This window comes from Lactuca saligna, chromosome 3 (genome assembly GCF_052625555.1).
Source record: "Lactuca saligna cultivar CGN05327 chromosome 3, ASM5262555v1, whole genome shotgun sequence".
In the NCBI taxonomy this organism is placed as follows: domain Eukaryota; kingdom Viridiplantae; phylum Streptophyta; class Magnoliopsida; order Asterales; family Asteraceae; genus Lactuca; species Lactuca saligna.
Window position 1 is genome coordinate 42653238 of NC_136419.1, and position 12505 is coordinate 42665742.

Genomic DNA, 12505 nt, shown 5'->3' on the forward strand with positions numbered 1-12505 from the left:
GGATTATTCAAACCTGATTACATGTGGTGTGACGTGTTCACCTAATGGCTAACTCCCAGTACTCAGAACCCCACCAAGCACGAAGCAAGCAGCATTCAGATAAGGGAAACAGACTCAGGCAAAACTATTCTTATAACAAGAAACTGCACTAGCATAGGATGCTAAACTCATACTATCAGGCATAACCTAAACAGGCTATCCTACTGCTGTCTACTTAATTCTAGCATGTAATACTCATAAAGCTGTAACACATAAGCAGGCACATAAGGCATTCTCCTAAATCCTTCGCCCTATACTAGCATGCTGTTCTACTGAAACTGAAACTGAACAAATAACTTGTATGGGTAATTTGGGAGTACTTACTTGAGCTCGGCTGACCGCATGCACACACCTCTATCTTGTTAAAAACAATTCTTTCTTTCTAGGTGCTTTCAAAATTCTTTTGTAAAACATTTTTATTTTACTAAAATCTTTTATTTCCCTTAGTTTGAGTTCAGATACACCCGGAAGTGTATCCGAATCCCTCAAACCAGGGCTCTGATACCAACTTGAAACGACCCAAAAACACGACCCAAAAATTTTCGTTTTTTTCCATATAATCAAACCATAATATAAGTATCATAACATAAAACATACGTGATGTATCCCCAAAACATAATAAAATATTGTGCGGAAAACTGTATCATACTACATCAATCCAAAACATCAAAATACACACCACAGCATAGCTTTTATCCTGGGGATGTATTTTGATGTTTTGGATTGATGTAGTATGATACAGTTTTCCGCACAATATTTTATTATGTTTTGGGGATACATCACGTATGTTTTATGTTATGATACTTATATTATGGTTTGATTATATGGAAAAAAACGAAAATTTTTGGGTCGTGTTTTTGGGTCGTTTCACAAGGAAGACTCTGGATCCCTATAAGATACTTTATAGGTTTGGAAGATAAGGAAATTCTGGCCATTACATGCGATCAGTCATGGTGTAAGTTCACTTGCACCGGTTCTTTCTTTAAAACTCTTTTCAGGAGAAATCAGTTAGTGTATTTGCTAATTTGTGAATATATGTAGAGTTACGGAAAGAATGATGTTACTTATTTACTTGAAGCGTAAACCCTAAAATAATTAAGCTAACAAACAGTTTTATTTTTTTTAGTAGGAACTAGATTTTGAATTTCGTGTTAAGAGATACCATGCATAACATAGAAAAAAGAGATAAGATTGTAATTTGTTACTTAAAACATATGATTTGAATAAGGTTAATGCTAACAGTTTTCATCTTGGAAAACTTGGTTTTAGGGTGTTCCTGTGACCCTGATATACATATGTTAATCTCAATAATTAGATTACATTGTTTTAATGAGTTTGATCGTATGAGCATGCTTGGCACTCACTCACATGGTCTACAATTCTACAATCTACATAATAATCGGTACTTAGATTGCTTTAGTTACGCATTCATGTGATTTTATCAAATATTTGTTTTTATTCTCAGTCAAATGTTTAAGTTTTCTCCTTTTTTTGTACTGAACTTTTGTTGTTTCACTATAGGATACTTTCTAGGATGCTCAGTAGAGTTTGATCCATGTTTATTATTTCATGGAAACAATAACATATCTTTTTTCCAGAAGCAAGATCAATATTGTTGCTTATTTTTATCAATATTTACGTTGAAGAGTAACACCGATACTAATGTTTTCGGGCACAAGAGTGATTTGATGAGCAGGTCGAGATGATTCAACATCAGGAGCAGTTGCGACAAACTGCAAGAGCAGGACAACAACTTCGATGAACATGTTTCGAGTGTCGATTACTTGAATAAATTTTGAATGCTTGAAATAATTTTTAATATCTTAAGGGTAAAATGTAAAATAGAAATGTGTTTTATTTGTTTTATTTTTTTTTCTATTTATGTACATAAATAATATTATTAAAGGAATGAAGGGTCACATCAATAGGATTAGTCGCGAAAGATTTGGCAGTATGGTAAGGATAGATGATTAAAATCTTATTATATGTAAGAAATTGTAAGTAATTTGCTATCATGTGTTGCATATCACAATTATTTTTAGAAAAACTAAAGTAGGTTGTTATTATGGCTAAGGACTTGAAAGTAGATTGCTATTATGAGAAGTTTTCAGTACTTGGAAGACCCTATAATTGCCATGAAGTCTAATAGGTGGCTAATTGCTTGTGTACAATAGGACTAATATGGTTCTTGAGAAAGATGCAAATCTGATTATTATTGTTAGATCATGTATTTTTTTTTTAAATGGTGTATCAGATTCATATATTCTCTTGAAAAGATAATCTGTTAATTTGATCACTATGTAATTCACATTTGTAACTAACCATGTCAATTTGTGTCTACATGTGTGAGGTTTTCGTGAAGCACCTCTATCTACATCATGACTACTTTAAGTATTTATATTGACTATGGATCTGGAATTTTTGGTCCAATATTCTTGATTTTGTAGTTGTTCAAGTGTGGTCCAGTAATCATGGTAATTTGTCTCATGTTTGATTTATCAATTATTATATGCATTACTTTTGCTCTTATCATTTTAGTGAAAAGAAAATTTTATGTTTATAGTCTGATCACATTTTAAGTGTAGAGGGGAAGATATTGTTTACATGTCACTAATTTTTGCGTGTTGTTTATATATGATTACATCTTACATCTATCATGTTGGGTGTTACTTATGGCCCAGAAACCTATCGATGGTGAAAAAAATTGGGCTTTATCATAAATCTTTGATCAACTACAACTTTTAGTGCATGAAATACAAGTCTGAAAAAATCATTGTCTATTGAAATTGCTTTATTTTTATACTACAATTTAGGGATTGAGAACAAGTATTAGTTGTTTGGACAAGATTTCAAATTCAAGTAAAAAGACCTGTCATGCTAATTAAATTGATACGTTATATTTAGTTAATGACAATAAGAACAATAAATGAAGTAGATTTTGACGAGTACATTACATAAATATATGATGGTTAAATTTGTTTTCAAGCTTCCAGTTAACCAATAAATATAATAAACAATAAAAACTATTAACTTGGGAAAATACAATCACTATTTTATACATGTTATAACTACTATAAACTTACAAAATATTTTTATATTTATATTTTAGGTGTAATATTATACTTCTTTATTTTGATCATTTATGTGATTAATATTATTTTTAATTTCTAAATGTATTTCAATATATGTTCCGACGAAACTAAGCATCACCTTTGGCACTTATAATTTACCTATATACATCATGTGATTATGTTCAATTAATTGTTTTTAAGTTGTTGTATTCCACAAATAGAATAGGACTAAAGACAGACTCACAAACTTAAAACACCACCCGGAGACAGGCAAAGCTAATCGAGTTTATTTTATGTGTTGACATATATATATATATATGCTTTTGAGACAGGCAAAGCTAATCGAGTTTATTTTATGTGCTGACATACATATGCTTTGGGTAAGTTAAGGAACGATGTTGTTAGTTAAATTATGTTGATGGTAGTGGTGTATATATATATATATATATATATATATATATATATATATATATATATATATATATATATATATATATATATATATGACATTTAATTCATGTCTTTTAGTAAAGAAGTGAAATTCTTTCTAATGGAAATTGTGATTTGAATATGACAGTGTAGATAGTCATGTCACAATTATACTTGGTAAGGTTTTTATAAGTTATTGTATTAAAGTGGAATTCTTCATAATTAAAATTTATGTCTTTTAAAATTTCAGTGTTGTTTTATTTTAACCTAGTCAATTATATGATTGCGGCAATTCTTTATTCATGCACCACGTGTGTTTGGCAATAAGGTTTTAGGAGTTTAAATATTTTATTTTTGAAAAAAAAAATCCAATTAAAATTTTATTTGGGAGTAAAGAGGTTAAAACAAAAACTTGGTAATCCTTTTTAAAGAAGTGTCTCTGCGTAGTAAAACAAAATCAAAAGGTTTGCTCCTAAAAAATCACATTTTTGTCGAATACCATTTTATTTAAAAATATATATTTCAAATAATTTATAACCATTTTTTATAGAAAGCAAAAACTTATACAACGAATAAAAGCTATACCTTTTAGGTATATTTGCTGAACATACCTACAAATACAAAATTTCCATGTCTTAAACGGTTATTGCCACCCTCGTCTATAGAAGCATTTTCATAGCGTCAACAAATTGCAAAAAATCGAAGCACGATTATTAATTTAAGAAGGAATTGCAAAAAGATCCAAAACAACAAATGATTTTCCATCCACTTAAAACCTTTGATTACTATGGCAGATTCAAATTCACCAAAATATACTACCAACAAAAAAAAAAAAAAAAAAAATTATTAATAACAATTATTGGTCTCAAGTACATTGAAGCCAAATTATGAAATTAGGTATATCTTTGTCTGGTAACAACCAACAACCAAACTACTTTAGATGCTCCCCTTAAAATAAAACTCTTTTATTACTCTGTTTCAAAGGTGATCACATTAGAATCTCTACTACTTCTGTTTTTACCGATACAATGAAAACAAAAACAGGCGCTGAAAAACTCAATGGCGCTCTGGAGCATTAACAGTTACTTTTCCAGCAGCATATGTCCATGGCCTGTCTGTTTCAGCAGGCGATAAACAAAATGTTGGAGTGGCAAATGGCGATGACTGTTGGATTGAAAACGGGCTCATTGACATTCGCTTTTGGACAGGTGTCCCTCCTAAACCACCTCTTTTATTGAAAATCGACAAAGATTCCGAAACAACACATCGTTTACTAGCATCATCATCTACAAACATGACATCATCAATTCTTGCCATTATGTTAAACGCCAAACTTTCCGTCACCCGTGAGTAGCTTTCTAGAATCGACTGCCCAACATCCTACAACCATCATATAATGATTATAATCATCATCATTATTATTATTATGTTAAATAGGTAATAATTAACAAACCTTGTTATATTGAATCTTGAACATGTCTAAGGAAGTTTGTGGAAGCCCAGGAAAGCGGCGTCTTAAGCTATGTAGAAGGGTTTCTGCTCTTTGTGCTAGAGAATTGTTCTTATCATTATCAGCAATTAGACCTTTTACTTTTTTACTCCATGATGAAGATGAACGTTTGCTCTTTGGATTTTTTTTATACTCTTTTAGTCTCCACGCATGAATGGCTGCTTCAATACGATTGGCTACTTCAAGAGTATGGTGCTCTGATGACAAATCAAGGCAATCAAGAAGACATTCGGGGGAGAATTTTTCTGCACTTATGTATCTGTAGATGATTTCACCCAAACACTCCTTTCCATTCTACACCAATCAAACATACAAAAAATTTTAATCTTAAAATAAATAAATAAATAAATTTAGAGAAACCAAACCTTAGGTAGTGTTTCCAAGTAAGAACTTGGGATTTCCATTTCAGAAAGCACATTGCTATTTATGGCCAAGGCTGCTTTGAGTATCTGGTTTGCACAATCCCTGCATTGATGCAGCTTCTTTCTGGCATCTTCTGATAAGCCTTTTGAAGGAACTTTTGGATAAGGTAACCACCATTTTTCTTCCTGCCTAACTGAAGGTCTTGCTGATGAAACACTTGATGGATATGAATGAGTATCACAAGTCTCGGCTTCAGCTAAGACTATCCCACGATCAACATAACAGAACTCCTTATTGTGAAACCCATCAAGCATACAGATTAACATTGCATCGAGCTTTTTCAATGCAGGGAGATTCATATGCATATCGGATCGTGGATGTGGGACCATAACTTCATATGTTCCTCCACCAGGGAAGTGTTGGATTGAAGGGACAAGATCTACGATGGCATCGCTTACTGATAAAAGCCATTCCATTTCCCTTTGCCACATTACTTTCTTCTGTGGCGCCAATGGCTCCAGCCTCCATAATTCTCCAAACACGGATGCTATTGTTTTGCAATCGTAAATAGATTCCAATAAGAAAAGGGTAGTAGATTAGGTGGTTTAGAAGAGAAGAAGAGAAAATTCACTGACCAGATAGATTTGTTATGGCATTTGAGATTGCTAGGGCAGTGGAAACTCCTTTGCCACCTCCAGACATGTCTTCTCCGAGAAGAAGCTTAGCAAAACGTTCCTTCATCATGTCGATCTCTGTGAACCATGAAAAGTTGCAGATGAGATTAAGATAAACTCACTGACATAAATTAGGGGGAATGTTCTTGGATCTAATAAACAGGTAGCAGTAAGCCAAATACAGAAATTTGTCTCCGAGTATAACAACGGGTAGATATAGGAATTCATCTCGAGTTGTATAAAAAGTAAAAAACCCCAAATCACTGGTTGACTAATGGCTCAATCGATATGAAAATATAGATGCCGAGAGAGAAACGCAAACAGTAATGTCCGTATAAATGTGTGATTAATTTGTTTGTCCCCTATAAACATAGAGTGACAGTGCATTTGCAATTTATATCAAAAAATCACGTCACGATCAGCAATCGAGATAATAATGAACCTACAGAAAGAAATGGAGACTGACCAGATAAATCGGTATCATGTTGTTTCCTATGCTGCTTCTTTTCCCACCCTATCACGTCATCCTTTCCGCCAAACTGCGGGAAGGCGAACGGTGTAGGCGGGAAGATGGAATCGGTGACGGAAACTGTACGGAAAGCAGCACCGAGTGGAGAGGATGTCAAGGAACTGGAAGTAGCTCCGCAGTTGTAGCCGCGACCGGAGAAACTGCTAGAACTCTCAGACTCGCTGACGTCAGCGCTAAGACTATAGCTCTCATCGCAACATCGCTCACTATTACTCCTCGAGTTATTATTGACGGTTTCTTCGTACGACGAAGGTGCACTCGCAGCCATCTCATATATTTCAATTTGATAAAATGTTCAATCGATCAGACCATCTAAATGGAACACATTTTCCGTGAAATGAGAGATTGCATTGGAGATCAGCAAATCACGATATCTCAAAGGTTTGTGAAATTACAGATCATTTACGGTGGTGGTGGTGGTGGCAGAAGAACTGGTGGTGGAGAACGGACCGAGATGAAAGGGGGCGGATGCCTGAAAGATGATCTAAAAGTAGAATGAACAGGGTAACTCAGACAGCACACGTTACACAACAGCGCTCAGAAATTACTGCTGAAATAAAATATTACATCGCAACCCTCTGGGTTACGTATAAGTGACATAATGGACCCCATTTGATATTATCAATTACATCGCAACCCAGCAACCCTAAACATGTTCATGTTTACATTCTATAAATCCTCTTATCATTAAACTTAGAGTATAATCCGCGTTTAATGTGAGAATATAAATTAAATACATATCACAATAATAAGTGGTTTTGTTTTAGGTTAAAATTTAATAAAAAAAATGTTAGTTAGATTCATTTTTAGAGTTTTTGAACCAAACTTATTAGATAAAAATATTTAATATTTATATTAGAGCAATTTGGTTCTTTAATACAGTAACTTTTAACATAAATGATTTATGTGATCTTTATTTTATCACAACATAATGCGACTTCTTGATTAAAACATGTTGTATAGTAGCTTTATGAATTGACTTTGTTCGGTGTACCAACCCCCATGAAGACTTATATGACTCTTTTCATATTGGCTCTGTAAAACCAATAACAACAATAAGTTGTTAGATGCACCGACAACATTAAATTCTGCAAAACAATTCGATAAACATTACAAATAAAGTGAATTGTCATAACCATAAACATTAAATTTAAACATTGTAATCTAGTTGATTTCAAAGTATTTTTTCTTTATAAAAATGAAAATATGATTTTTCAGGCTACACCTAATCTCTTTCTCTCTCTCTCTCACACACACACACACATACACACACACACACACATATATATATATATATATATATATATATATATATATATATATATAAATATATCTTCCGATCAAATAAATTATTACAAAAAAAAAATACATGTTATGAACAAAAATATAATATTAGTTTCATAATTTGCTAAAGGTTAACACTAATAAATAATAATGAACTTTCACAAATATTTTATTTTGATCACTACATCCAACTAACAAATTAAATTCGGTTTAAAGGATTGATTCAAGAAGTGCATCCATGACTTCTTGTAGCTGAAGTTTGGGAAATGTTAAGACCTACTGAGATATGAGGGAATGGTCTGTGAGGTTATGATCAGTATCTATAAAGCAATGCAAATTCAAAATCGTTAGCACATATCTTTCCTACCTGCTTCAATTATCAAATTTAGATCAAACTTGTCAAAATTAAATTATTAAAAAAAACAGATTTGTAACCTAAGAATCAAACAACATATTTTTCATTGAAATAAATATCATAAATCTACAAATTACATTATATATATTATTCTTAAATTATATATTACATTTTCATTTTTAATGGTCACTAACACCTATTTTTGCCTTATTGTTGTGACACACATCTATATCGAAAATAAGAGAAAGAACTATCTAAAAGAATGTTGACATAGTGATACTTCATTGAAAACGCAGCAAAATTCTTCATAAAGCCGTTAGGATTCTTCTTTAGATTGCTAGAGTTCTATATATTGACAACCGGTGTGACATCCATGAGAACGAACCACTTAAAATAACAGTTTTGATTAATGTAAGTGAAAAAATCTTTTAGAATGCTTACCAGTCGTGAGTCTTTCCACTTGGATGTGAACATTAACATTCTTGTAGAGAAATGGAACTTCAAATGAACCCTACATAGCCAAATCTACAAACATGACAACACAAAAAGAAGTCTAACTTGGCATATAACCAAATTTCCAACAAATTTAAAAATTTGAAGGTTTTACTGAACAATTTTTTCAATTTATCAGAAATTTATTTTATTACAACCTTATATGAGTAATCAAGGATCCAAATCAAGCAAAAGAAGTAACTGTTCATTTAAATCTAGTAAAAAAATTACAATATTATGAAATTGCATATAATTGACATGTTTGCTTATTGTCTTGGAGGTACCCGACCACTTGGATATGTACTATTATTTGATTAATTAGTGCATAAATTACATTATATAATATGCAATTTAATGATTGTTCAAATTTATTTACACTTGAGTTAACAATAGAAAATGGACAAATTTATAATCATAAAAGTATGCTTAATTCAACAAATTTGTTATCAAAATTAATAGAGAACTGAGTTTCTTGAAGAAACAAATCAAATACACAAAAATAAATAAAAAACAAAGAACATTTGAAGATCATGTCAGAAAAGTATGACCAATAAGATCTTTTTGGCACTTTTCAATATAGACATGATTAATCTTTTCTCATCTTTAGGATGATAAGTGTAAGCGAGCAGAGAAAACAAATTTATAATCATAAAAATATACTTAATTCTAAAAATTTGTTATCAAAGTTAATGGAAAGTAATTTTTTTCGAAATAATCAATTATTATGTATGTAGAATATTACCACTAAGGGATTTTGAGTTTTGCATCATCCTCAAGTTTCAATAAAAACATCAACTAATGCTCATAACTTTCATGTAAAAATCTATGCAATTTAAACTACATTATAGTAAATCCAATTAACAATGTTATAGAAAAAAGGTAAGGTTAAGAATAATTACATAAAGTTATTGAGTTAGATAGTTGGAAATCAAGCAATTGTAATTTAACATGTATGAGACCAATTATTATCTTCAAAATTGGAAGTATTTACTATATTAATAAGAATTAAATACAAGGTTACTGTTTTGCCATTGATGAATTTTGGTACCATTGATGTACACTAAGAAAGAAATAGAATAATTAAGAAGATATATCATGTTGATTTGCAAACATATAGGATGACCAGTACATAAGTTATGGTTTAAAATTTGGGGAAGATATGAATTTTATTTTACGGATAACGAAATTGGTGAAGGTTTGAGCGGAAACATTGATGGACAATATGCTTGACCAAACATTGGTCAAGATGACATAAACAATTTGATCTAAGGGTGGAAATGGTATAAGCGGAAAACAATCAAAAATATTTGTTGCTTTAGATGATGACATAAAGTTTCTCTTTTAAACATATAATTCAATCTTCTATTTTGTAAATGTAAATGTCTTACACTTAGGTTGTGGTGACTTAGTAAGACATGTGGAATATATGGTGGATAACCTATTGACCCATATTCATATCCTGACACTACTCAGCCTCTGTGGCCATGGAGGTTCGCCTGTAGTGACTCCAGTGCATGATGCATAGCCTCATGTTCGCAGTGGGGATTAATCGGTGCGCGTAACACCGTAAAATTTAAAACAAAATTTCACATTTTTAAACACATTTTTTCCAAACACATTTATCAACAAAATCCCATTGTATCATAACTTTGTTTCACAAAATATTTCCCAAGATCAAAATGCATAAAAATCCATGCGTGTGTACAAATAATGTCGGTGCCTTCCCGCGATCATCACTGGTACCTGAAACACATAACACATAACACTGTAATCATAAAGCTTAGTGAGTTCCCTAAAATATCATACATAACACATACTAGCCACTCGAAGCTATAGCTCTGTGGGCCCGTGGGCCCTAACTCTATGGACCCTATAGTCCTAACTCTGTGAACCTTTCGCTTCTAACTCTGATATACTCTGATACACACATGATATAAACCACATAGAAATAATGCAATACAACACATCACATAATAGTATACGATAACTATGTCACATAACTCTAATTACCACTCAAGGTAAAGTATAGTGAGAAGACTCACCTTAGATGTCCCGGTAAATCACTGACTCGGTAGAAATACGATCTAGCCTAAACACATAAAGTAATACTCTCATAAATATAACTCTCAGAACTAGACTCAACCCTCTCTAGGCACCCTCTGAAGGGTAAAAGACCATTTTACCCCTCCTTTGGCTCAAAGGCCCTCATTGTTGACCAAACCCTAAAAGTCAACCAAAGTCAATGGTCAAACTTTGACCCGACTCGTCGAGTGCACTTGGGCTACTCTACGAGTCCACATGTGTCCAATAACTCTTTAGTCCCGTTTAACACGTCGAGTCTGTAACACCTGTATTTCTGGGCTTGCCATTTTTAGCAATGTAATAGTCTAGGTTAACCTTTGTAACCCGTTTTGAAATAATAGAAGTGTATTATTTGAGTATTATGTGTTTTGTGCTTAATTGCTTAATTATGTGGTTTTATTAATTAAGAATAAAAATAAGCGTCAAAATTGAAGTATAAAATAAACTTGATATCCTTAGATAATGTTGTAGTAGTTGAAACAAGGTTTCCGAAGATAAAAAGAATGCCGAAATCCGAGTTATAACGAAGAAGTTATGACCTGTCGAAGTTTCGCGACAGAACCGGCAACGTTGAATGACGTAAAAAGTGCAATTTACGTTAGAGCGATATTTAGCCTTAGTGATCTAAATGAGATTCGAAGATCTCGTTGTTAGTATCAAAGCGATAAAAAGTTAGGCGAGAACGGACGTCAAACGAAGAAGTTATGAATTTATAACGAAATTTTCTGTCCCGGCCTATTAAAAATAAATAATAAAAATAAATTCAAAATTTGCCTACGGAGTCTAAACGAAAGTTGTAGAGCGTAGTCTCACCTTCGCGTGGATATAAAGAACGTCGAAAACGGAGTTCGTATGAGGAAGATATGAATTTTCGAAGTTTCTTAAATAATTAATAATTAAATTTAATTATTAAACCTCAGTATTATCCGGAGGCGAGTCACCGGACTCATCCGGAGTACGCCCCGCGTACGGCGAAGGATGTCGACACTCGCACTCAAGGACTTCAGATGATGCATGTGCTTACGAACTCGGAGCTGTACGCCCCGCGTACTGCGAGGCCTCAGCCTCCTATAAATAGGATGCGAGGGCAGCCGACCGAATTGCTATTTTTCTCTCTTCTCTCTCCCCTTTTGCATCGTTTTGCATGCCAGAAATACCCCGAAGCCCCGGTAATATTCCCGAGTCCTGAAGCAAGTCCCGAGATCCCAAAGATCCCGAGAAGTGCGGTTCCCGAGCCGAAGCTATGCCCGCGAGAAGTTCGATTTTTGTAGAGATCTTCCAGATCTGCTGAGGATTACTACTTCTGCAAGCCGTAGTGCTGTCCGATTATCTTCTGATCAAGTGAGTGTATAGTTACTTTCTTCTAACGCATAATTATGAAGTATTTTATACGAAATACGTGTTATGTGTATAGTTTTGTTGTTATGTATGTGAATGTATATTCACTCTCTTCAATCTCATAGATCTGATTTGTTTTCTATGAAATACGTGTTATGTGGGTATGCCTCATCTGTTATGTGAAATATGTATTGGATGAAAATGCTATACAGGTTTTAAACTATGTATAAAAATATATATTTTTTATCTACTAATATGTTGGGTAGAACATGGGTAGATAGTTGGTGTGTAATAAACAGATGAGAGGCCTCGATGTTGTTGTTGTTGACCTAGTTATTC

General features: G+C 32.9%; 1 protein-coding gene across 1 annotated transcript; it reads right to left on the reverse strand.

Moving 5' to 3' along the window:
* Window positions 1-4488: 4488 nt before the first annotated feature.
* On the reverse strand, window positions 4489-7148 carry LOC145036065 (rop guanine nucleotide exchange factor 1-like). The gene is made up of 5 exons (XM_078984545.1): window positions 6553-7148; window positions 6048-6164; window positions 5415-5959; window positions 4993-5343; window positions 4489-4919 (listed from the first exon to the last, which is right to left on the reverse strand). The coding sequence occupies exons 1-5, from the start codon at window positions 6881-6883 to the stop codon at window positions 4596-4598; spliced, it is 1668 nt and encodes a 555-aa protein (XP_078840671.1). The 5' UTR covers window positions 6884-7148; the 3' UTR covers window positions 4489-4595.
* Window positions 7149-12505: the final 5357 nt, after the last annotated feature.

What these genes read in the sequence shown, in the direction of transcription:
- LOC145036065 (XM_078984545.1), bottom strand. Translation starts at nt 6,883, where the DNA reads ATGGCTGCGAGTGCACCTTCGTCGTACGAAGAAACCGTCAATAATAAC. An exon ending in ACATGATACCGATTTATCTG is followed by an intron (nt 6,165 to 6,552) that starts GTCAGTCTCCAT and finishes CATGGTTCACAG; the next exon opens with AGATCGACATGATGAAGGAA. An exon ending in TCAAGATTCAATATAACAAG is followed by an intron (nt 4,920 to 4,992) that starts GTTTGTTAATTA and finishes TGATGGTTGTAG; the next exon opens with GATGTTGGGCAGTCGATTCT.